General features: G+C 33.1%; 2 protein-coding genes and 2 long non-coding RNA genes across 10 annotated transcripts in view; 1 reads left to right on the top strand and 3 right to left on the bottom strand.

The window, feature by feature from the left end:
- Positions 1-1,309: 1,309 nt before the first annotated feature.
- Positions 1,310-17,452, top strand: LOC100866499 (UNC93-like protein). The gene is made up of 7 exons (XM_012487677.2): positions 1,310-1,476; positions 8,505-9,142; positions 11,801-12,087; positions 14,998-15,223; positions 16,020-16,179; positions 16,247-16,514; positions 17,010-17,452. Exons 2-7 carry the CDS (start codon positions 8,895-8,897, stop codon positions 17,279-17,281), a joined length of 1,461 nt encoding a protein of 486 aa, XP_012343131.2. The 5' UTR covers positions 1,310-1,476; positions 8,505-8,894; the 3' UTR covers positions 17,282-17,452.
- On the bottom strand, positions 7,378-8,566 carry LOC147656105 (uncharacterized). Its single transcript, XR_015295041.1, has 3 exons — positions 8,448-8,566; positions 7,654-8,092; positions 7,378-7,550 (listed from the first exon to the last, which is right to left on the bottom strand). It is a non-coding gene; the product is annotated as an uncharacterized LOC147656105 (long non-coding RNA).
- On the bottom strand, positions 9,355-9,844 carry LOC147656104 (uncharacterized). Its single transcript, XR_015295042.1, has 2 exons — positions 9,617-9,844; positions 9,355-9,498 (listed from the first exon to the last, which is right to left on the bottom strand). It is a non-coding gene; the product is annotated as an uncharacterized LOC147656104 (long non-coding RNA).
- Positions 17,453-17,586: 134 nt separating the features above from the next.
- pdm3 (POU-domain protein pdm3) overlaps positions 17,587-26,755 on the bottom strand; it is a 190,742-nt gene continuing 181,573 nt past the window's right edge. For 4 of the 7 annotated variants that reach the window (XM_086916951.1, XM_086916955.1, XM_086916953.1 and 1 more), the window contains 2 exons: positions 23,741-23,892; positions 17,587-23,497 (listed from right to left, as the gene is read on the bottom strand). In XM_086916951.1, the coding sequence (XP_086773077.1) occupies positions 23,373-23,497; positions 23,741-23,892 (277 nt within the window). In that variant the 3' untranslated portion in view covers positions 17,587-23,372. The remainder of the gene's footprint in view (positions 23,498-23,740; positions 23,893-26,755) is intronic. The other 3 variants (XM_086916952.1, XM_086916956.1, XM_086916954.1) reach the window with 1 other exon arrangement.

Here is a 26,755-nt window from a genome sequence, read left to right as displayed (position 1 = left end):
CATAATTTTGTTCAAAGTAATATTAATTCGAAAAAATTATAAAATAAGAATCTGACATGAACTAACGATATTTTTTATGATAAATAAAAACAATTTACTGCACAAATTGGCTTTATCATAATTATATATCATTTAGATCCTGATAAAATTATTCAGGTAAAAATGATGAGTTATAAATGGATTTTGTTGCTTGTTATCAATTATGTAACGAAAAATGTTGTGAAGAAAAATATGTAAATTAGAAAATATCTAAAAGATAATTTTTAATTGGTTAATCACGAACAATAGAACACAGATCGTAAAAAATAAACAATTATCAAAGATGCAGCCTACATCATGTAAATTTTTCTTGAAAGATTCTATTTAATGCGGGTACTATATATATGAATTTCAATCTTTTTGAATTTTGATTTGTAAAAATATTTGGAAATATTGTTAGAATTTTTTTCAACAGCCATTTGTCGAATATTTTGTAATTATATGCTATTATTAATTTCGATTACATAAATAAGTTATCATAAATAAGTTCTTGAAAATTTAATTGATCTGATATAATTATTTGAAAATTTTTTTAATTTATTAACTTTATAAATGATATAAGTTAAAATAAAACACTTTGAATGCATAAAACTTTTAATATTCTATTATTTTGTTCTTTAAATTTTTTTAATATTTAACATTATCAGACCAATAATAAAATTATATTCAAAAATGATAGAATTTAAAAGATTAATCTCAACAAATTTTCTCTTCAAAAATATTATTCTCTTCTGCGTTAAAATGTCCTATTTTAACATAAAAATATTTGAATTTCCCTTACACGTTTATCTTTCTAAGTAAAGTTAAAAATAGGACGATGAAATTACAAATTTCTCAAATCTTTCGAAATGTTAGATAAAAGAATTGAGAAAAGTAATATCGTTCCATAACCCATTATGCTCTATAAACATTCTCTGAAATCAAAACGTTCGAAATTCTTAAACGAATTTCGTTGTAAAACAACTTTTTACGAAAAATCGTAATACATACATGGCAAACTCGGTCGAGAATTTTTCACATCCTAGGCATAACTGGAACACCAAAGTTTCCTCCTCCCCGAATCGAAACTTGGCTCGAATTCACGAAAAAATGGCGGATCAGTGGCTGGATCCGATAACAATCCGAGCTTGTGTTTGGAATACAGATAGCCGCGTTCTTCTCGATAACCGTCGAAATCCCTACTCAAATACCTGTTCTCGCGTCGAGAAAAAGATGGCGAAAGGTGGGGCGGAACAGGATGAAGGTTTGACCGCGAGGTTTCGTGTTCGATTCAGTGTTATTTCATTCGTTGCGTATCTACGAGCAATCCGCGTCACGATTTCGAATAATAATCTAAAGGAGAACAATAAGTTATCGTAACAAAGGGGTGAACCGAAACCCTTCGGTGTGATTGTGTTACAAAGGAAGAAGGGAATTGTCCATCCTCTGTGTAGAAAGGTGAGATTCATACTCGAATGGAGAATTGTTGAAAACTGAAAAATAAAAATGAGATTCGTGTATTAGAATTCAAATTTTGTATGTAGAGATTTATTAATTTGAAATTATTAAGTATTTGGATGTAAAAAAAATATAGTGAACTTGAAATGTTCCTTTGAATTATGTTTCTGATTTTTTTCGTGTATATATCCATATTTTTCTTGAATTTATTGTAAATTTGCATATTGTGAATGATCATCAGTTTAATTCAATGGATGATGAAATGGAGATATTAGAAATTTTAAAAAAAAGAATAAAATAATGCATAAGAATAATTTTATATTCTATTCTGAATTTTGATCACTTTAATGATTCCTGAAGAAACAGTTGGTTTCATTGTGAATTGACAATTTTTTCTTTCTTCTATTTCATGTTCAATTCTATAAAATATTGCTACATTATTTTATCGTTCTATTTTTTTTTCTTCTCAATTGAACATGCTTTCGATTTAATTATTTTATAATTTAACGAAACTTTGAATTATGAATATCATACAATGAATATTTCATTGTAATTAATAATTTGTATTTTTCAACGCTATAAAAATTATTTAAAATGATCTATATAGAAAAATAGAATACGTATAACAAGTACAAATGATATTTAAAATTAGTAATAATCTAAAAACAGTTGTTACACTGTAATTATTTCATAATTACACATTTTAAGATACAAAATGTGTAATGTATATTTATATGAATTTTATTCTCCTTCTCACTGTATAAAGCACGCTAGGTTTTGGGAAACAATTATTTTGTAATTAACAGAATATACGTTTAAACCGTAAAAAAGTGTATATACAACAAAGAATCTTCTTTTTTGTGGAAATGTAGTAGATTTCGTGGTATAATTATTTCGTAATTAGGAAACTATATTTATATGTTTAAGTTTTAAAAAAAAGTACATACATAAATGTTTAATGTATACACATGAGTTGAAAACTTTTCAAAACGGTACAGTAGTAAATTTTCGTGGTACGATTATTTTGCAATTAATTATGCTTGTGTTATGTACATGTTTCTCTTGGCCATTAAAAATATCATTTATTCAAGCATATCAAGGTTGAACATTATTTCATTTGAAATAATTAAGAATTAGGTAGAATTATAATTATTTAAAAATAATACAGCAAAATTTCTATTTGTGTATTATTACTACAATTTTTCATGAAAAACATCAAAAATTTATCAAAATTCAAAATGCGAAACAGAATAAAAAATTATTTGTAATAACTTCATGATATAATAATAAATCATCAATAAATATTCTCATTATACACGCGTATCTCTAATCTTTTAAGGAAACCTTGTGGACGAACACGATATAAATTTGGAAATAAAAGATACATGTGCACAATATGTACACAGATTGTAAATCAACTATCGATCACATTGCAGACCAACCCAATTAACGCAATTAACTTTCTTTTATCGTATTTGTCATTAGCGTTTCCTCATTAACGCTATGTTAATTGCGAATTAGTATCTATGCCATTCGACTCTGTCAACTCGATGGAAAAACGATATGGATAGACACATAGGAGGCGTTTTGTCTCCTATCTCACGGAATCGCAATAATGTTTGATTCAATCCACGGAGAAAAATTATTGAAAAATAAGTCTGTGGCATGCACGGTAGATGAATTCGTTTAGAATATTCTTGAAGAAATTTCCTTCATCGCGATAGATATCGTCGTGCAAGTGACGTTTCTTGTTTTCAATTCTCGTATCGATTTCAATATTGTTTCTGCGATAAAGATGTGGATGGAAGAAAATCGTCAATAAAATACGACGTTTTATAAATCAAACAGAGACGGATTAATTGCTGAATCAATTGTATCGTTAAATACAGTGTTTGCGAATCCTCTTTACTAATAATTTAATTTACGAAGCGTGATATTTACTTTTTTCTGAAAACATTCTATTTTTTTTGTGGGATAGTAAAAAGAATACTTCAAATGTTCCAGATATCTCAGTACTCTGGTTTTTACTGGATATAAAGTAATTGTATATATATAAGAACTTGTAATAGTAAAGATAAGAACTTGTAATAAAAGTTGATTGCCATAATTTTGTTTGATCTTTCTAATCTAAGTTAATTTGTTAAACTTAGTGGAATTTTTGTTTTCTTTATTTTATTTTCTTGTATTATTTCTAATTAATCCAAAAAAAGTGTTTAAATATTTATAATAAATAAATAACTGTCATTAATTAAATAATTAGTAATATATTTCTCCTTAACATTTCCATAACTGTTATTTCTCATTATCCTATTTAATTTCCTTTTCCTCTACCATAAAACTCCTATCGTAACGAGTTCCATTATTTTAAACTAAATTCTGAAGACCACGTTACACATAGAATGATTCAATAAAAACTATTAATGGATACTGAAATTACATACAGAATGGCTCGATAAAAAACTATTAATGGTCGCTAAAAAAAAAATAACATTTCCTTTTTTTTTCAACGCAATAACGAGAGACTCAACGGAATTCCCGTTTCCACGAGAATATCTCGTTGAGCAGGAATATATAAGTCCATGTTTACTGTTAATTAAAATCTCCGAAATTCGAGGATCGCTGAATCTTGGATTAAAACATAAATCCGCCATTATCTAGGTACAGGTCGTGCATCTTCGTGCTTTGCTCGCGGATTACAATTTCGTAATGTCAGAAATATTCCCATACTTGAAATAAATCCGTGTGTTAATTTATTCCTCCTACCAGGAACGATGTGGTAATCGTATAATAAATTAATTCCGATTACCGTACGACTCGATTATAATGATTCTATTCTTTTATTCAACCAGTTGATTCGTTTGAATAAACTTTTTTTTACGATGGAATAATTAAATTGTAATTTGATTCGACTACAATGAAATACAATTACATTACGATTGTATTATTGTATTATACATACATATATATATCCTATATATATGTTCATATTAATTACAGTCAAATGTATATATTATTATACTATAATATTTCACAGTATTGTTATATACCTCGATTAAATTTGAGTTCGAGTTATTATAGTTTTGCTTCGATATCCCATACTGAACGTGATAACTATGCAAATGTTATTTTGAAAATGTTGGGTACAAATTGTACAGAGGAACTGTCTATCTAGAGAAGCAATGTTCCTCTTCGAGGCTTCCTGTGAAGTAATCGGATCACGGGCCGAATTTCCAATATATGTATGTGTATTATATCTATACGACGAATAACTTTCCTGTTTCTATCTGCTTAATTTGCCTCCTCTTCGAGGTACGATGACGCGTATTTACTTTATGATGATTATTACTTGTATCGGAAGATAATTAGCCAGATATCTTTCGATAGAAAGATTTAAAGACATTGGTTATTCTATAGTTGCAAGATTAATGGTTCGTGAAAAGTATTGGATTATCTCGATTTGGATTATTATTATTATAGCGAAATAATAATCTTGAGATATTGGAATTGTTTTAAATTTGGAATTATTGTTTCCAAATTAATTTTATCGGAATAAATTTTTTTATACGAAAGAATTTCATTTTTTATTCTTCTACAATTCCTTCTGTAATTATTTTTATAAATTTATTTATAAACCATCATCACGATGATTCACAGTCGTATTTGCTTTGAATATAGTAATATCATTTCATAATTTTTCTGCAATATGTTTTACACTTAACATTTGCAAAATACTCACGAAAATAATGAATGGAATAAATCATCACAACTGACAGCAATAATTTAATCCTATATCAGAATTATTCCATTTAAAATATTTAACACCCATTTTATTCTACAACATTGAAATGTTATCCTGGACTGCAGTACTACAGTACTAGCTGGTTGCGACATTTGAATTACGAGATCGTATGATAGTTAGGCGGTTTTCTATGTTGCGTGATGGAATTGGAAATGTATCCAGTTCCAGAACGAACCTCGTGAAAGGAGCAAACATATTGATCCTCAAGGACGCATATCGTTTGTGTGCGTGTTCAGAAAATCATATATTATCGATATACAATATCAATCGGACACGGTTCGATCGGTTATGCTCGTTTAGATTCTACACGGATTCGATATTATCTAAGTTCGATACGCTGATTATCGATATTATATAATTCCTTTTCTCCTTTTTTTTCTTTTATTTAAGATTTATTTCGACTAATATACTATGATATATATGGACAGCAATCAACTGTCAAACGATCATTTTTCTTTTTCGACGTATTGTATATTCTATCTCTGCAATTGTATATTCTAAATTCTACAAACGATTTCTACTAAATTGTGTTTAATGTAACCTTCTATTTAACCATTTGTGTATTCTTATCTTAATGGACAGTAAAACGTTTCATTTTAATTGCATTTACAAAATAGTAACTAACAGTTGCTTATATGTTTATATATCGATAAAATATATTTACCGTTAATGATTCTTTATCTCATATTTTTGAAAAAAAAAAAAATAGTTGTAGTTATACTTTTAGTTATATTTTTTTAGTTAGTTAATATTAGTTAGTGTTAGTTAATGCTGCGCTGGTAAGTGTAATTTATGCTGAATAATGCGAGTTCCCGAAGGATTAAGTTAATAAAGTTCATCTAGCTCGAGTAAATTTAATGAAAGTTTAATGAGAAGATTTATTGAATACTAAAACGTCGTGTCTGCTTGTTTCCTTGAGACAAAGGCTGTCGATTCTTGAGCAAGAGACTTTTCTTAACTTTTCATTACCAAGATGTACAAATGTATTTTTCATTTAAAGTGATATATCCCAAATTGGTGATGAGATCGACGATACGAACGATTAATTGAAATTAAATAAGGTATGCACCAATTTTCAAATATTTCAGAATTTTTACATCCAGTACATGCATTAAATGAATCAAACAGTATCAGTATGCATACAGGATAGAATATTTTATTCAAATATTTTGCATCATACAATTTTTCCTCAAATTCAAGTTTTTCCTCCAATCGTTTACCTTGAAACGAATAGTTGTGTAAATAGCTTGTCAAGATATCGATATAAACATGCATATTCAATACAATCGATTTCGCAACATCGCAAGTACGAATTCTTCTCAATATATTTATCTTTCAATCAGAGATTTCATATTAGATAATTTTCTGATTACATCGATTTTAGAATCCCTCGAATTTTTCAATTTTTCAAAAAATAAAAATTATTACATTTCGATTTATAATCGATTGTCGATCGATTTTCATATATGGGACTCGAATATGGGACTAAATTGTTCGTGTCGTGATGTTGTGAAATTTTAACATATAAGTCGCGTTAACTGGATTCTAACAAGAATCAAGTCGGTTTAACTTCGAGTGACAAAGAAGTTGATAGAATTTTTGCACGCATTGATAATTATGTGAGAAATGCGTGACACACATGAAAATGTGTAATTTTTCTATTCAGGAAATAAACAAAATTATTTCACTCGATTCGTGTTTCTTTCGAGCGAAACTTCATTTCTCTTCCCATATCGAACATTTTTCAACGTCTACATTTCGTGTTTTCAACATTTCGTCTTTCCTCGATCTCTTTTATCAATCACCAAACAAGGAAGTCGTAATTCAGTAGCAACGTTCGATGAATATTTGAATCTCCTTTCGAAAGAATGGTGGATAGAATACCGTGTTAAACGTCAAAGTGAGGGATGATGCATTTATTCCGGTTAAACCTCTATTATACGTTTGCATCTTCAAAATAGAATTTAAACATTTTCATCACTTTGATAAATTAACTATTTACGATTGATCGACGAAATTTTAAAAATCACTCGAGGAATATCTACTCTCGTTTTTTTCTCTTTATTTCTCAATTGTTATCCAATTAGTTGAATTTTAAATCTATTTTATCATTTGGACCTTAAATTAAAAATTCTAAAATATAATATTTAATTCTATTATTTATCCCAAAAAATTCATAATTATTAAAATAATATTCAATTTAATTTTAATTACTTGTGACATATTTTACGAAATATTTTTTCTTCCTCTAATTCTTTCTTCATTTCTATATTTTCTGGAATACAAACATATGGACTGGCTACAATATCTTTTAAATGTCAACAAAATATATTAAATTAAATATATTAAATGTATAATATTAATTAAAAATAACATACTTTCACTCAAAATATAGCGTGAGATCTTAAATCGACAATATCTCAACCACTTAACATCATCGATGTCTTAAGCAAGTTACATAGAAGGATCTTCGATGATGTATAGCGTTATAACGACATCAAGTGGAACGTGCCTCGTAATGAGAGTCACTCGATCATTTCTGATCACCCAAGATAAATAAATATTCCTCCTTCTCCATTCACTCGTCGAGCGTCGTTATATTATTTTCGTCAAGAATGTAAATAGACTGGTTATCTTGCAATTCGAACTTCGCATAATGTATCGTTATCGATGAATAATTGCATCGATTAGTCGATGAAATTTACTTGCGAGTAATTATGGTCTTCTTCTGTTTTTCTTTTACTTTTTACTTCTAGTAGTAGACAGAGGATACAAATTTAGGTAGGCAAATTTTTAGTATAATTTTTATCTTTACAACTGAAAATAAAAAATAATTATTCGTTAAGATATGATATGAAAAATCACATATTTTAAGCGAAAAATACAATATCACTAATTTCGCAAATTATAATAACGTTTTTAAAAAAATTTATAAATTTGCAATTATAGAATTATCGAAAAATCAAAATTAAATTTCTACTCGATTTTGCATTAAACGACAAATATTTTCGTCAAATCTCATCTTCAAAATTAAAAATTTCATAAAAAAATTAACATGCATATATTTAGTCACAGACAATTCCTCTGCCAACTTCCATAAACTTAGTTTCGAAAGAGGTATATTCCATTATCCTATCGTACATCACACATCGTACACGCAAGTATTAATTACTTTCAAAACTCGTAAAACGGCCTTTAATACCGTCGTAAAATCATCATTTTGTTGCAGGAACTCCACGTCTTCGATATTCGACACAATTATGACATCCACGTCTCCAGCCGATTCTCGACCCGCAAATCCGCGTACGATCACGCGAAAATCGCATCGTTGATCACCGACCTACGTGCGAAACAATTGATAAGAGGGAAACCGGCGGTGATATAACGGTGATATAATATTTCAATCAAGCCCGCCAATAAATTTCATCATGCGGACCCTCGGTGTGTCAATCGACGAGTGACGTCTCCTCCTCGGTGAAAGTATTTTTTATTCGACGCGCGGATACGAGGGAAACGTGTTCGACGACAATAACGACGGAGGAATGATCGCGACTCGTCGTCGATCGTGATTTAAATCGTGATTTATAGCGCGTAGATCGAACGATTGTTGTTGGACAAAATGGACGAGGCGCAGTTCGTTAAAGTGAGAACGACAAAGACTGGATTCAGGCATTCCGAGAGATGGCGCATCACGAAGAACGTGTTGATGATCGGGCTCGCGTTTATGGTGAATTTCACCGCGTTTATGGGGGCGACCAATTTGCAGAGCTCGATTAACGCCGACGAATCGTTGGGGACGTTCACGTTGGCCTCCATTTATGGCAGCTTGATATTCAGCAATATATTTTTACCGACGTTGATCATAAGGTGAGATTTTCTAGATTTTCTAGATTTTCTAGATAGTTTCGCGGATTCTTGTGTTTTGCGAATTTGCAACATGATCAAGAAGTCTTCCCGTGTTTGAAAGTCGTTGTTTTAAGAGATGAGATTATAAAGATCGAGATTTTTCTTCTAGATTGGATAAGGTAAAATTTATTTAGGTAACGAAAAGTATCATGGTCGTATGTGAAAGGAGACCATTTTTATTTATTTTTTTTTTTTTTGCGCTGATTAAGAAATGCTTCTTCAGATATATGGAATTAATAATTCTGTTTCGCGGTTATTCTTGATTCACGAAATTTCAATTTTACACAATTTTTATCCAATATAACAATATTCTGATACTGAAATTAAAACAAAACATTGTAATAGATTAATTATTTGTATTGCAATGAATTAATTGGATTGTAATTTAAAATTTGATAAAAATCACAATGGATGTTAATTGTTAATCATACTTACTGACATCTTTTCCTCAAGATTTTGCGAATTCGTTACATTTAACTTGAAAAGATCAAGAAATATTCAATCATAACTTCCGATAGTCTGGAATCACTTGGAAAACAGTTATCGTAAGAAGAGCTTCTACAAACACTAGAATTCTATCAACTAGATATAAAGTCTCTCGATGGAAGAGCAGTGTCAATAAAAGAAACCGGTTTGAAAATTGAGACCGTTCGTTTAATTGCAAATTATCGACCAACTTATATAAAGGTTTCCACGTCTCAAATTCACCCTTGTGAATCTCTCCGCGACACGACGTGAAAAATATCGCGAAAAATATCACGGAATATCGTATTTATCGCAAACCATCTTTTTTTATCTCGCGATCAACATCGATTCACGCAACTATAATTTCATTTCCGCCGATGAGGCGTAACGATATAGTCTTTGCGTGAAACCGTATTTAAAACGTGGCGTGAATTGCGGTAGCGTTTTTCCGTTTTCCACTTTCGGCATTGTGTACGAGCACACGTGACTCGTTTACCTTAAAAGGGTCAAGGGTCGTTCTTCCTTTGTGTTTTACAGTGTGCGGATTATGTTGCATTTGCGAGCTCGAATGAAACGGAAGGGTGATAACAGGGTTGGTTAAGTAACACTTGCAGATGTGCTCGTGGTCGAGAGAAATTTATATTTTCATTAAAATTGCAACTTGATGAAATTAGAGAAATTTATTTACCTATTCTTTTTCTTTTTTTTTTTCTTGTATTAATCATTTACGTAGATTCAAAAGTTATAATGTTTTATTTGAAATATATAGCTTAAAAATTATTGAAAAAAAATCAATAATTATATTGATGATGAATTGAAAAATTGTAATTTTTCGTGAATTTCTGAAAATCAAAAATTAGAAAAATTTAAAATGGATGAAATAAATTTAAATAAATTGTTAATAATAGATAATAAATTATTTATGTATAAAAACTGTTTATGTATAAAATGCTTCTACTTTACCTGTAACATAAAACTCAACGTGTTGATCATTAACACAAAAACCTGGCAATGAACACTTTAAAAATGGAGTCAAGTTTCTGCCCACTAAAACTAAAAATTGCATGCGTGTCAAAATGGAGATGGAAGATCGTAATAATTGTTTAATAATTTCGGGTGGTTGTCGTCGAAAAATTCAGGAATCTTGTGCTCGTTTAGAATTTACGAGATATCAACTATTTCACTAGATGAAAGTAACGCGAGATATAGCACTGACGCAGTAAACTTTATTATCGAGGTTTATTGTCCATGAAATTTTCCATGATGGTGTCAACCATCATTTTTCTCCGGCATCGTTTCCGGATTATCTGGCCACAATGTCAAAATCGAATCACTTAAAATTGGTAAAATACAATCTTCAAAAAAGATGATATCTTGACGATGGATGTTATACGATTTATTTAATAATATTATGTAAATTGATTGTTTATATATATTTATAGAAAAACTCGTTGAATTTTTTTAAATTAAAATTGATTTGAAATACTTTGAGATACTACGAGAAAGGCAAATATCTGAAAAAAATCTTATCGAAGGTTGTTCCACTCCCCTTTGCATACACACGACTAAAGGAGATTTCGTCCGCTTTGGATCAACGCTTAAATCTCAGAGTCTGATACTTTAAGTCTATTTATTGTCACGTGCTAACAAAAGTGTCAGTAACCCGGTCGAAGGACAGACAAGCACCTTTCCTTAAAGTTTGTCGTGAAACACTTTATTACAATGAAGTCTTTTCACTTATATCCTTAATAAAAACTCAAGAAAAATACGTATTTTAAGATTTACATGTGACTTTTAGAGAAAAAAAACGATACAAATAATAATTTTTACCTTCTGAAGTGATTAACGATGACCTTATGATATTCATGAAGATTTCCAATTCTATGATTGACGTCACGTCATAAATTTTTTCAAAGAAAATGAAAAAAAAGTTTTCCACTTCTTTTTTTGTTTACTAAAAATATCCCCATTCTACATCTACAAACAAATAAGAAATTACAAAATTATTAAAAAATCAATTAAAATCAATCTGTAGAATATACATATATTTTGAAGCGGGAAGAAATCGTTGAAAAAAGAATTTGGCAAAAGAGGTTAAAGTTCGACGAGTAAAAATATGAACGGATGTCTATCTCACCTTTTATCTGGTTACAGCTGGCTGGGTTGTAAATGGACCATATCTCTGTCTATCCTCACTTACGTGCCCTTTATGGCGGTTCAGTTCTACCCAAAATTTTACACCATGATACCGGCCGGCCTGCTGGTCGGTATTGGCGCTGCTCCGCTTTGGTGCGCCAAATGCACTTATTTAACAGTGGTGGCGGAAGCGTATGCCACCCTGTCGGATGTGGCCACCGATATCCTCGTCACGAGGTTTTTCGGCCTGTTTTTCATGTTTTACCAGATGGCGCAAGTCTGGGGCAATCTTATATCCTCGGCAGGTGCGTATATTCGTGTTATTTCTTGTGAAGAGGGCATGACTCCCGAGTTTCTTTAGCCAAATTTCTCGTTACTAAGGATCACGAGATACGAGCGATTAATTTCTTTATGCAATATGTTACAAAATTGTTGCGATCAAAAGGAAAGAAACTTTGAAATTTATTTTTCTTCGATAATTAATTCATTGGTTCGATATTTTTGATAACTATGAATAGTACGAACCATATAATTATGGAATAGATTATTTAACATAATAACTTAATATATCTTCAGTCGGAAAACAAAGTTTATATAATAGAAATTTATTGATTTACCTCGCTACCTCGTATGATTTTTCGATCAAACAAGAACTCATGTTTAGATGAATGGATTTAATCCGTAAAAGTTTATTTGATAAAATATAATTTCTTTTCGTTTCCATCAATTTTAATTAATCAACGATCGAATTTAAATAATGCTTATCTATAACTTCGAAGAGAAGTTATTTCACTTAAAATCTTCAAATAATTAATAAAGTAATTTCTTAAAAGTTCTTAAAAAACTTTACACGAAGTTCCAAACATAACACGAACACGTCACAATCGAATAATTAACTAGGATCAAATCTAAAAAAACATTTGAAACTGAAACTGCTATGGTACTCGTGTGAAAAGTCACTTAGCCATTAGCAATTCTAATTCCTTTGGGTCTGCTACGGAAATACTTTCACGTATATATACCGCTTTTATCCGCTTTCTTCTTTTTTCCTTCTTTCTATACGTTATTCACCGAATTTCCTTTGGAAAGTTTGGAAAAATAAAGTTTAATTGCGATGCAATTCGTCGCAACAAGAAGCATTGACGAACGTTCAAATTCGAAATGGAACATTTTTATTCTTTATTTACAGGACTTGATAAAAGAAGAGGAAAAAATTGAATAAACGTTTCTTTCACGTTTGAACGTGAACGATGCCGAGGGCAAGAATTAATTAGTTGGACTGTTTTTAATCTTAGTTCGCAATATGAATCGCGATAGCAATATGATACCACGTGACGAATAATTTCTGCGTGTCTCTATGTTCTACGTGGTAAAACCGTTTGTTTAAAAGCGATTCGAAGCGGAACCCAGCTGAGCCAGGGATTATTTCAAACCTCCATTTGACGGTGCATATGCGCCGGAAATAGCGAGAATTAATATGCGAAAGGTCGCGTGGAATTTGTCATTTCGAGATTGAGCGAAGTTTTGAATAGATTGTTTTCATTTTTTTTTCGATCAAACGTCAAATATTTCTAAGATAAAGATTATTACTCGACATAATTTTTTAAAATGCAAAGAATGATGTATATTTTTATTTATGAAATTTCTTTTTTCTGTTCTTTGGAGTTATATACCCATTCAAATTTTAATACGATTTCATCGAATTTTAAGGTAGATCAATATGTTTATTCTGGGAAAATATTCCTTATAATGATTTTATTGATAATATTTTGAAGACTCAAAATTAATTTAAAATTTATCTTAAATCTTTTATATAGTAAGTTATATATTTATTTAATCTATCTAAATTTAATTAATCGAAGGATGCTAAAATAAATAAATAATCTAAATGAAATTCTATATAAACCTCATGTAAACCGCGTTAAACGTAGAATTAATCAGTGTTCGTAGATTTGAAGTAAAAATTTTTCCATCATATTGGAAAAAATGCGTATTTCAAACGTGAGCATCATCATGCATATAGAATCTTTAAGTAAAACAAACAGTACCTAAAAACTATCTATATCACGGCCGACAGCCGATATTCGATAACTTTATTTGAACAGATATAACACGTCGAAAATTTTACTCTTCCCTCTTTATTTCTCTCGATCGTAAAACCAACAAATAAATGATGGAAACGTGTAAAAGCATTGGATAGCAACCTACCAGTTTCCTTCTTCGAAACGACATCCAACGTATATATTGGTTCGTTTCGCCTCGAGTCCCACGAGAGGTTAACGTTATTCACGAGCCTTCCAACTCGATCTTTCGAAATTCAAAGGTCCTTGAAATTTTTAACATTTTCGATCGATACGTCGACGCGCGAATACCTCCGATATTCTGTAACATACGTTATGCAAGGCTTAAGGATAAAGGAACCATACTAGAGAAGAAAAAATCCCTAGACCCAAGTTCTAGTGATATAATCGTTCTAGTTGAGAAGAATTGTGAGTGCAACTGGGTCAGCGATTTTTTCCCTGTCGAATAAAAAGATCAGCAAAGAGGTTTAGGGATAAGGAAAGATTCGACGATAGATCCCGATAAATCTTTACGGGTCCTTACGGTTTGAAAGAAATACTGTATGGGAATGGTTGAAAACTATCGATAGATTAGGTTATAATCCCGATATCGTAAAACGGTTGTCGTCTACAAATTTTCGCCGCGATTCGTGAGGAAAGAACATCTCCATTTCACGGGAAACTTTCTCGAGAATGTCGGGAATCGTTCGATTTCAGGTTGTCCTCTGGGAATCCCCGATAGTGTACGGGTTACTTGGTTACTGCCGTCGGCGAAGGGAAGTAGGATAGTAGATCTTGTGGTAAATTAAAGCACACGGGACACATGGATGTAACGATTTTAAAACTTGTTAATTTGATTGTACAATTTTCTCTGATTTTAATTATTTCCGAATTCTTGAAAAAGTTTATTTCGATGAAAATCCAATGTAATTAATCCTGATTAATAATAATACGATACATTATTAGATAATTATTCTTGATAAGCTTCATTTTTTCTTTTGTAGTTAATCAATATGTTAAAATGAATTTGTATTATTCGATGCTATTTTAATTATTAGTAGAAATTATTTTCTCTATTAAATTTTTGCCCTTCTTACTTCCTTGAATTTTAGAATTAAATTCGTGATGATCCAGCAATTGATTCATGGTTCACAGTTCTTTCATATGGAATCGACGCAGTGCCAACGAATATCACGTTAAATACTAGTGTTGTAGCGGAAGTGTGCGGTGCCAAATTTTGCGGCGCAACTTCGGCCAGTAATGACAGCTCGAACCTGGAACGGCCGTCGGAGAAAAGGATTCATCTAATCTCCGGCATCTATTTATGCTGTATGATAGTGGCCTCGTTAATCGTCGCATTCGGAGTCGATTCTCTCGCTAGGTAATATAATAACTTTGATTTAACTAATTATAATAGTCTAATTTATAGTCTAATTTAATCTTTACATTTTTTTTTAATTTTCAATTTTTCAAATCTTCGAATATTCAAATATTCAAACGTGCAAAATTTTAAATGTACATTGTCTTATTTAAAATCGATCTTGTATGCACGTTTATATAACAACGATCATTATCGATCGGCAACAACACATATGAATCAAAATACACGAATGTGAAGAGGAGGTGGGATGATTCATGATCGACTTTTCAGCCGAGACAAAGCTTATTGCATCGACTGTCATAAATCGTGCCGCAAAGATATATTTGCGAATCCTGAATTGATGGTGTATTAAGCTGCGGCACAGGTACAATATTGTTTCCGTTTGAAAAATTACAACCGGTAATTCTAACGATTAATCGAAACTCGATTCGAATACTATTTTTCACGGTAAAAGAGAATCATTAATATTGGTTCGAATGTAATATGATTCTTTATTACGCGACAATTCGTTACAAATCTGGATTTAAAAGCAAAGATGAAGTGGATATCGAATTGTTCGAATCTATCAATTTTGAATTTTTTGTTCGAATACTACGTGTGGTATGAAAAGATATTTTGATTCAATTTTCTTTTACAATAGCCCAATATTTTCTGAATAATGGTACCATTATTTTGAGAAAATTATTTCGTATCGAATAATGTCAAAATTTTACAGAATAATATCTATATTTAAAAATTTTGAAAATTGATGTTTGGTTCAAAACTATAACGTCATATTATTCTATGCTGTTCCCAGATACAATAAAAATAGAACGGGTTCAGCAACTGGCAAGTCAGGATTAAAACTACTAGTTGTGACGTTAAAACTTTTGAAGGAAAAGAATCAGATTTTTATACTTCCAATAATAATGTTCATCGGGGCGGAGCAAGCATTTTTATTTGCCGATTATAATGCTGTGAGTGCTTTGACGTTTTCACATTTTGATTGGTCGTTTCTTAATATATTCAAGTCGTTTGTTTTAGTCGTTCGTTTCCTGTGCATGGGGAATTAATAATATTGGCTATGTGATGATCTGTTTCGGTGTGACGAACGCTATAGCAGCGTTGGGTGCAGGATCTATAATGAAACTAACAGGAAGAAGGCCTTTGATGGCATTCGCTTTCTGCGTTCACATGGGAGTTTTAATTTTTCTTTTGCACTGGAAACCTATGCCTGAACAAAATTTCATATTCTTCTTAATATCTGGATTATGGGGTCTTTGTGATGCCATGTGGCTTGTACAAATAAACGGTAAGAATTGCGACGAGAATTATAATATAAATTATTATTATATTAATTCTAACAAATTAAAATTTGAGTTTTGAAAATATTTATATTTTTGTTTTTACCATCTTTCGATCAAACGAATTTTTGTGTGATATTGTTAACTGCTACTAAGATAATTTTTGTACTAACTGATGGTAATATAACTGCATCGTTTCGTCGATAAAGTTGAATATAGTTTTTATCTTGATCGTAGTAAATTGTAGATGACGCAAGATAATTGTTCAAGAAGTCGATATTGCAGAAACGGACCTTTATTGTACCTTTATGAGATATTTATTGTACCCACTGTAGATAATTTTTTTTTCAAAAATATATTGAATTTGTATTCTATTCCATTAATTTTTTTAAATGCGATAGAAATTTTTAAAGAAATATAATGGAAGATATTATTTTTCTCTGTTAATATTTTAATATTCTCATTTCAATGGATAATAATACAAATTTTCTTGTAATTTTTAGCTTTGTCAGGGTTACTATTCCCGGGCAAGGAAGAAGCCGCCTTCTCAAATTTCCGGCTGTGGGAATCCACGGGTTCTGTGATCACGTATGTGTACAGTCCTTACCTGTGCACAGAGATAAAGCTCTATATCCTCATAGGAATTCTCTGTTTTGGAATGATCGGTTATGGTATGATCGAGTGGTTCAAAAAAACCATTGGATCAATTCCAGAATCAAAACCAGATTTCGAGCTGGTTACAAACAACGAAATTAATGACACGACGAAACTTTGAGTTAACAAAAATGAAACTAATGAATCTTTACAACTGAAAATATATGCTTCTCTTGTAAAACGTTCCTCTGGATACGTTATATTTTTGTTAATTCGAAGTAACAAATGTGAACGTTTCTTCGAGTTTTCCATGGTGTAATATTAAAAAAAAAAAAAAAAAAGAAAAAGAAAATCATAAGAATTTTTGGTTGGTATTTAAAAGTATTTTATATGTATATATATATAATATATATACATATATATATATAAAAACATCATTGTTAAACACAGAGGGCGGTGAATTAAAGAAGAAAGAAAAAGAGCTGATTTTACTAGCGATAATTCTTCGGATTATTTGAAAACGCTCGACAATAGGATTATCGTGTGTTAATAATATTATAAATTGCGGTATACATATCTCGTATATATAGAAATCATACACAAATCAGATCGGCATATAAAAAATTATATGTACAAGAAAGAGTTCGGTTGGAGGCGCAATCAGGACCTTGAAGGTACGATCTTTGTGTGATTTGTACCACAATATATGTTTTTATTTTATTCTTGTGGACACCTACTAGATTTTACACAGATAGTTCGCTTAACCGCTAAAGATTCTTTTTTTCTCCGTTCCACTTCATGTTCTTCATTTTTTTTTTTTTAATTTTTTTTTAAATACGTAGTTTAATGTTACATCGTGTGTCTAGGTGCTAACATTCAAGCTAAAGGCTACGGCTGCTTAATTTAATTGTATACTTAATGTGTTTGAATTTCCTTTTTTCACTGTACGCGTGTGTCTCATGTACGTGTACGTGTATAATAATGTATGTATATATGCGTGTATGTCTGTGAATGTTCCTCGTATTAAATTGTATATGTACGTATACATGTGTGTTACGTGTCTTATGTATGTATATTAACGCGTTTTCCTCTCTCGTAGCGTGTTCCGTTATGCTCATCATTTATTTGTGCTGTCACGATCAATTGTCCCCCGTCTTTTAAATTGCAAAGACGATTGGTATATTACAAGATTATTATTATTACTATTATTATTTCTTTTTTCCTTCCACTCGAATGTATCGCGTGGACGTGTTACGTGAATCTTCTCGAATTTGTTGAAATTTTATATTAATAATAAATTAATAATAACGAATCGTGACGTGGAATCAATTGACCCTGCATCCCTCTTGTCTCTTAGCGTCGTTCGATTGCTGATTGTATTTGTGGATCGTGTGCTAGCTTAACCCTCGTTTATGTACAATTCAAGTTTTGCAGTTCAGTTATATACTTTATAAAACGTAGTAGGAACTTTGGTTTCGCTGGGCAATGTTTCAAAAGCAGTTTCCTCTTTTCATTCGTGCCACGAACTTTTCCCTCTTTTTTATTTTTTATTTCTTACCCTTGATTTATATCCCTTTGTTTAAACTTATTTTCCTGAAAACACAATTCGGTTATTTTATTCTAGTGCAGCTAATATATCGCGTGGGTGTTTTTTTTTTCATTTTTTTTTTTTTTTTTTTTCATTTTTGAATTCAACCTGAAATGTGAAAATTCGGCCGGAAACTGCTATAAAACATTCGCCCGTGGATCTATCTTCCTTAGAAATATGACACTCACGAATACAGTTCACGTTTTTTTTTTTTTTCTTTAATACTCATGTTTATATTTCCGTAATGACCTATTGAATATCAATTTTTTTTTTTTTTCACGAAGAAAATACACATGATTCGTAAATTTGTTTTCTCTCTCTCGTCAGTAGTATTTCTCTCGTTCACACTCTCCCTCACTCTCTCGTTTGTAATTTTATTTTTTTTTTTTTCTTTTTAATTTATTCTCTCGTCAACATCCACCGCGCCATCCATTCTTCCCCATTTTTTTTTTCCTCGTATAACAAAATTTAATAACCGGAATATCTCTGTACAAACGTTTTCATTCTTTTCTCTTTTTCTCTTTGTCCCACCGCACTCCGTCATTATTTTCCTATCAAAAAGAAAAAAAAAAAAAAAAAGAAAAATAAAACAACATACACGTCCCCCATTAATCAAAATTTTGAATTTTGAATCGTCCCTCCATCGTCCCCAATTCACCCCTTAACCGTACACCATTCCATTCGTTTCTATAATACATTTCTCCATCTCTCTCCCTCTTTTTTTTCACTATTCTCCATTCTCCGTCTTCTCTATTGCCTCCATCTTTTTGTATGCTTCGTTTAGGAACAGATCACTTTGCTCGTATCTTTAATCGTATCCTAGAGAGTAAAATACCTTAAACGTACGCGTTTACCCCTTACAAATTTATTTTTTTTTTTTCATTTTTTTCAACCCCTCCAAACCCCTTTCAACCCCTTAACGCTTTTATTTTTTTATTTTTTCACCTTTTTCACCGTGCGAATAGTGTTTCGTCCGTCCAATACATAATTACGTCTGTCGTCGTCACGTCATTGTCCTCGTGTAACTATTTCATAGCTATCACGATTAGTTAGTTTGTTAAACGTATCATTTTTTTTCTCTTTTTTTTTCTTTTTTTTTTTTTAGATTCTTACGATATTGCAGTCCCTAGGTGTCGCCTTAATTATGTACACTCGCTACCCTTTCGCGCTTCTAGCTACGCTCCTTGCAAGGATCTCGTGGTTTAATAATTAATCGTATGTGAGTTAGCCCATTACAACGGCGGGGTATCAAAGTATGTGTATGTGTGTATGTGTATATGTATCTGTATGCATGAATGACTTATACGAATGTTTATTATGTGCGTGTATACGTGTTGTATATATCCCATTATTCCGTTTCGTTCCCTTTATTGGCGATCATACGGTGTGTCTGTGTGTATACGTGTATATTTCTCATCTTTAATTATACTCGAGCTGAGAGATATTTAAGAAATCGTGTCGTACCATTATTACTTTTTTTTTTTTTTTTTTTTGGGATGGGTTTAGTTTCGCCTACAGTATCGTTTATTACGGCAAGGAAGGAAAAATCGTCGAGAGAGAACAATGTCGATCGGTCGCGCGCACGCTCTATTTCTGCAGTTATTATTTATAATTATTATTACTTTTTTTCCGCATATTATTATTATTTTTTTTTTCTCCATTTAAAAACGACTATCCTGCCCTCCAGTAAGATTAGACGTAAAGAAAGAGAGCCGTGACTCACTTGAAGCGGAACACATTCAAAAAGTAAACGCTATTATTCACTATATCGATTAACCGGGGAATACATGTGATACTTTTATCCTTGTGTGGATGGTCGATATTTTAAGCTTCTCGTAATGGTATTATAATTTATTTTTTATTTTATTTACTTCCTCTTCCCTTCCTTCTCCCTCCTCCTCTTCCTTCTTCTTCTTCTTCTTTTTTTTTCGGTTTTTTTTTTTTTTTTTTTACTTTTTTCATTTTAACTAACGAACCATTCCTCTGGATGCGTTAATAATAAATACGAAGATTCGTCCGTGGAAATTGGAAAAACCTGTCCCTGGTCGTACCGCGTCCCGTCTCGGCCGCGGAGAACACCGCCATCTTGTGAATAACGACGCGTTTCAAATGGCGGCCTGAATCGCGTAACCGGAAGTGAAATTAATCCCCGCCAATGACGGTTATGGAACGCGTGATTCACTAGCACGCATTTATCAGTGTCCTCGAGTGGTGAATTTGCAATCGAATTAGTATCGTTATAGAGTGCACGTTGCCTGCTCGTTGGCTGTGTTGTACACACGTATATAATACGTACATTCATATGTATATATATATATATGTATATACAGTGTATATACCCAGCTAGCGTTTATTTCATGGAATTTATGTCGGTGATAACTATTTCGGTCGGCTTCGCACAAATTTTACCGCAAGATTATCTTTTATACGAGTCAACACGGCTCTTGAAGAATCCAATGAACGCGGATATCGATCGTTTGATGATTCATTCTTCCAGCAACGGTCTATCGATTTTTCGTGACAATTAAAAAAAGATGATTCTGAATCTTTCTTTCGAAACTATCGCGATTCGTTCAATTTTTACTTTAACTAGAAGCGAAGATTCAGTTTCTTTTTTTTTTTCCTTTTTTCTTTTTTTTTTTTTTTTTTTCTTTCCAGTCAAAGGAAGAATTGAATTTATTCGATCCTTTTCTTCTTGTATTTTCCTTATTTTGAGGTAATTCGGGTAATTCGATTGCATATTTCCCTGGGCTGAATAGACGGGACGCGTACCAAATATAAATATATCGATACAATCACCAGCGGCCAAGCAGATCGAACATTTAGGAACGAAAGATGCGTAAATGTTTAATACGTATACCTCGTTATATGGCAGATTATTACGGACTAGTAACTTTTTTTCTTCCATGTTTATCTCTGCGGGGGGAAAAATCTCAAACCACTTTCAAACCCTTTCCCTTCTCTCGTTTCCGGTTCGAATAGAATTTTAAAAGGGTATTTTAGGAGGATCCTTATGATCGATCGATAATATACTTTCAAAAAGACGTTATTGCATTAATTTACTCGCTACAAAGTTTCTTCTTTTTCATTTTTCTTTTCGTTTATATATATATATATATATTTTTTTTTTCTTCCTTTTATTCCCTCATTTCCCTCGTGACTTTTTGCTTTTCCCTTTCGATCAATTTTTTTTTCTTCTTTTTTATCTAAAATACACGCGTATAATTTATACAGACGAGCACACCCAGAGAACAATATGGTTGAAACATCTTTCTTTTCTTTTTTTCTTTTTTTCTTTTTCCCTAACGAAGCCTGTAAACGAGTGGTTGTTTCACCGGTAAGAATGAAAATAAAAAGAGTTGGATGATGGATCGTCATAAACGATAGCGGCGGTCACTGTCAAAACTTTTCCGTTTCTATTTCCTGTGTGAACAACTGAATTGTATCCCGCTGTGTATGGCATGTGAACGTGACGGTACTGTTGTTGCTGTTTGTTATTGTTCGTTATCGGTATTGTTACTGTTTGCTGTTCTCGTTGCTTCAACTATGTTCTTTCCTGTGTGCGAAAGGATCGAACCACACCGGTCCGTTCCTCGATCTCATGGCTCTCGATGGGATCTCGTACGAAAAATATCATTCAAACTCTTCGAACGAGTTTATCAAAGCTCGATCATATTTTCCGTACGATCCACGATTTTTGTGCTTCGTCTGTTGATTTCATAATGACAGACGATTCTCAGTAGCTGGAAGCTTCTCGATCGTTTCACGAACTAGCGTTATCTGTGCGATTACTTAACGGAATTACTTATCCTAATTTCACGAGCCGAGACGCGACTTGATAATTGTTGTTTGATTTACGTCTTATCGTGTTCCGTCCCTTGATACGAATGATACACGAGAATTTTTTTTTTTTTTTTATTTTCTCTTTTCAATTCGCGAATTCTTTCCCGAACAATTTACATCTTTTTAAAATTTAAAAGGTTTCCTATTTTATCGTTAATCAATAATATTTCGTGTATCACCCATAGGAATTTATATTATCGTCAGTCGCTTTCTTACCGGCTGCCAATAGGAAACTCGCACTGACTCGGTTCACGGTCGATAAAATTCTTTTTAATTTCTTAATCGATTTCTTATTTTTTTTTTCTTTTTTTTTTTTTTCTTCGTTTAACGAAATATCGGATAAGACGATGGCGATTAAGGCAATTATCAACGTTAAACGCTCGACTCCTGTACATCACATTAACCGTAGGTTAAAACTATTTACAGAATAGGTCTCGTATACGCCTGCAATCACAATGATGATCTTTACATCGATCGTCGAGAGCACGCCTTTAAAAATTCATGGCTCGACGGGTATCGGTGCATGACTTTTTAAAGCGATTCCTCCGGAACGCGCTAATTTCTCTGAATTATTTTATTAACGCGACGCCGAGATTCGCTGTTACTTCTTTCTCTCTTTGTCCCCCGTTGTTTGAAATTCCTGTTCACGCGATTATTCATCGATCCGTCCCTGGTTTCGTCGAAGATGATCGATGAATGAAACGCTATTCGAATCTCGCCGAATTCAACTCGTGCAACGTAAAATTCGAGTCCTTAAAGCTTCTTATTTTCATTCTTTTTTTTTTTTTTTAATTATATTTGCTCACTGGTTCCATTCGCGACCAATCTTGTCCTAGCACTTTTACACAACGTCCTTCGACATCAGTCTCACCGCGTTTTTCAAGGATTGCCTCTTGTTACAGAACCAAATCCTGATCACTTCTCGATCGTATCCGAGGCGTTGCGCCAAGTTCGTGATTTCGTTACCTGAAATGAACGCAGAAAACAGTTAGTCAAATTGAGATCTTAAAGGACAATTTATCTCCAAATTTTATTTTTTCCTCCTTCTCGAATGCGTATTTAACACGCATATTAAATATGTAACGATTCTTTCAAAATATTTTTCTTATTAGAAACGTTTAAAGTAAAACAAGCTTTTTCCTTTCTTGAAGATTGCTTCGAATTTCAGAATTGTATCGTGTAAGAAAGACAAATGACAGGAAAACTTACCATTGGGATGAGTATTTCTGTCGAAGTGAGCGTTTAACAATTCCAAAGCCTGAGGGGTGAACGAAGTTCGTCGCTTTCGTTTCTTGTTCGTTTCCACCCCGATAAAATCCGTCAGCTGATGTAGCCCGCTCTTGTGCCTGTAACCAAACACACTGTCCTCATTACTCTTCGATAAAATTCATACTGATAATAACCTTCTTCTACTAACACTACTTATTAAATACTTTAATATATCGCGAAACAAGAACAGAATCTCGAAGGATACGAAATATTCGAAAACAATGAAATTCAGAATGAATCGATATAATCGATACATCTCAAACATCGTATTATCGTATTAATTAAACGCCTTGAAAGAAACGCAACGCGAGAAAAAGGGAATAAGAAAGAAAGAAAGAAAGAAAAGAAAAAAGGAATACAAACCCATGTAAAAAAAAAAAACTTGGAAAACTGAATTTTCATCTCACACTAGTGCAAATACCACCCCGATCATACTCTAATCAAATATTAAAACAAAACGGACGGATCGGTCGTCTGTTAACTCGGCAAACTTTCTCTACATCAAAGCGATCCTCGCGGAAAGCGCCATCGCGTAAACAGACGGAGGAGTTAGCGCGCGTCCATCCCACATCTCTCTCTTTCTCTCTCTCTCTCTCTCTCTCTCTCTCTCTCTCTCTCTCTTCTCTCTCCTCGTTCGACTCTCGCGAATCGATTCGATTCCTTACAAAGGAGAGAAAAAAAAAAAAAAAGAAAAAGAACGAACAGAAAAAAAGAAAGTAAAAAACGAAGGGAAAAAAGGAGAGGACGAGGAGGAAGGAGGAACAGCCGAACAAGAGAAATGACCGAAACAAAGGCCGGCCGGTTTTGCGAGACATTCATCCCCTTGACTGATTGGCCTTCGTTCCCCAGCCGACCAACTTTCCCTGATGGAAACGGACGGTGGAGGACGACGCATCGCGATGTCGCCATCGCGCAAATGAAATTAGCGATCGAAGCGCGTCGCATCGAAAAAAACCTCGTAACCGTAAACAGGAGAGAACTTCCGTTGGGAATCGCGGCTAAGCGAGCGAAACGCGGAGAAAGGGTGGAGGGTGAGGGTGGAAGGACAGGGACGGTAGAGGGAAGGGTTGGGAGTCTCGACGAGTGCGCGATACATACGCATCGAGGGAGAGAGAGAGAGAGAGAGAGAGGGAGGGAGAGGGAGAGGGAGAGGGAGGGAGCATTAGGCGACACGGGAGGGTAGAGGAGAGTAGGTGGACGCCGCTGCGGAATTTATGTTTTTAATTTAACTCCGTATGACCAACTGTCGAGCCCCGCCGAAAAAAGTGCAGGCCGAGCCATTAGCATCGCGTGGTGATATTTCGTCGAATCCGCGAAAACAATATGCTAATGGAGAAGCCGGGGTGCGCGAAGAACCGATGCTTCGAAACAGCCCCAGCCGACGGGGGTGGGGCGAGTTTTCGACGGAGGCTGACGAACGACCGAGAATTGGAGAGGGCGGGGGAGGATGGTGCGTGGCGATACGTCGACGATCGAGGCGTCGTTTTGCCGGTGTTTAATGGGGAAAAAATTAATGGGGCGGTGATGAGATAGGCTCGGTCGAATGAAGAGCTTTTTTACGCATTTTCCCATATTTCAGGAATTTTTTTCCTCTTGTCTCTGTGTGTGTGTGTGTGTGTGTGTGTGTGTATTAAGTCGAGTCGAGTATATTGAAATTGGACGATGAAGATTGTCGAGGATTGTCGTAATCGTATTTTTTTTAAATAAACATAGTGATATAATAAGAATTATGTAATAACGATTACGATGGTTCGCGATGAGTTATTCTTGGATTATTCTTTTAAATATCGTTTCAGACTGTCATTATGCCAAAATAACGAATTGGTTTTCTGTTAATTGTTGTTCTGTCGTATAACCATCGGCCGTCAGTGACTTAATTAACGAGAAGAATCGGGAGTGAGTGGGAGGAGAATTTATTAAATTGATAGAGAAAAAGCCTCCTCCGTCCTACGGTTACCGTGTTTAACGTCCGGGGGGAGAGGGTGTGTGATTAAAATTAACCATACGGTAATTACATTTTTCCTACAAAAGAGGATTTATTTTTGGCGGCACACGATTTATTGATTACATTCGTGTTATTGGTATGAAAGTCTGATGAAGCTTGGAGGCTCGATGAATTTGCCGAAATGTAAATTCACCCATTAAGAAAATATTGAAACTCGGGAGGACCATGTATATAAAGGTAAAATCGATAAAAACGATTAAAAAAAAAAAAAAATTAAACCTCTATATGTATATATATGTATCAAATCTTCCGATCTTAAAAAATAGAAACTACCAATTATAAATATCGGATATCAAAGTGTAATAATTATGCATATTACTTTTAAACGTTCGCAAAGCCTGCCCTGGCCGACATTACGACCGATCGAAATGCAAAAGCTCGAGTTGTTCCCCGACAAACTCGTCAAAGCATGCTGAAACGAAAAAAAAAAAAAAAAGAAAAGAAAGAAAGAAAGAAAGAAAGAGAGAAAGAAGAGAGGGAGGGGGAGGGGGAGAGGGGAGGAGGAGGAGGAGGAGGAGGAGGTGGAAAAAGGAAGCACAAAGCTTTCAATAACTGAAGACACGCGACACAAATTAAAAGGCGACCGTTTCAAAGCGGTCACAAATATCGTAATTGCTTCTCTTGCGCCAATTTACCACCGCTTTCAATAATCTTAATAAACCCTTCCGCCTCCAAAGGAAACGTTATTATCGCGCGCGTGTATTGCAGGCGAGAAAAGCTGACTGAAGAAGAGAGGAATAGCCCGGTTAAGGGTGGGATGAAGAGGGAAAACGTGGAATCAAACCCGACGTCGAGGGTTAACTCGAACACGTATTCCCCGCATACATATAGGTGAGAGAAGCCGAACGAAGGGAGAAAGAGGGTGGAACAAGGTGTACGACTGTGAACAAGGACAAGATTATTAACTTGATGCGCATGAAATTTCGTTTCTACGGAGTTTGAATATTATC

The sequence above is a fragment of the Apis florea genome, unplaced genomic scaffold, assembly GCF_048593485.1.
Source record: "Apis florea isolate Af1SG1 unplaced genomic scaffold, ASM4859348v1 contig_3810_pilon, whole genome shotgun sequence".
Lineage (NCBI taxonomy): Eukaryota > Metazoa > Arthropoda > Insecta > Hymenoptera > Apidae > Apis > Apis florea.
This window is presented reverse-complemented; position numbering and strand designations above follow the sequence as displayed.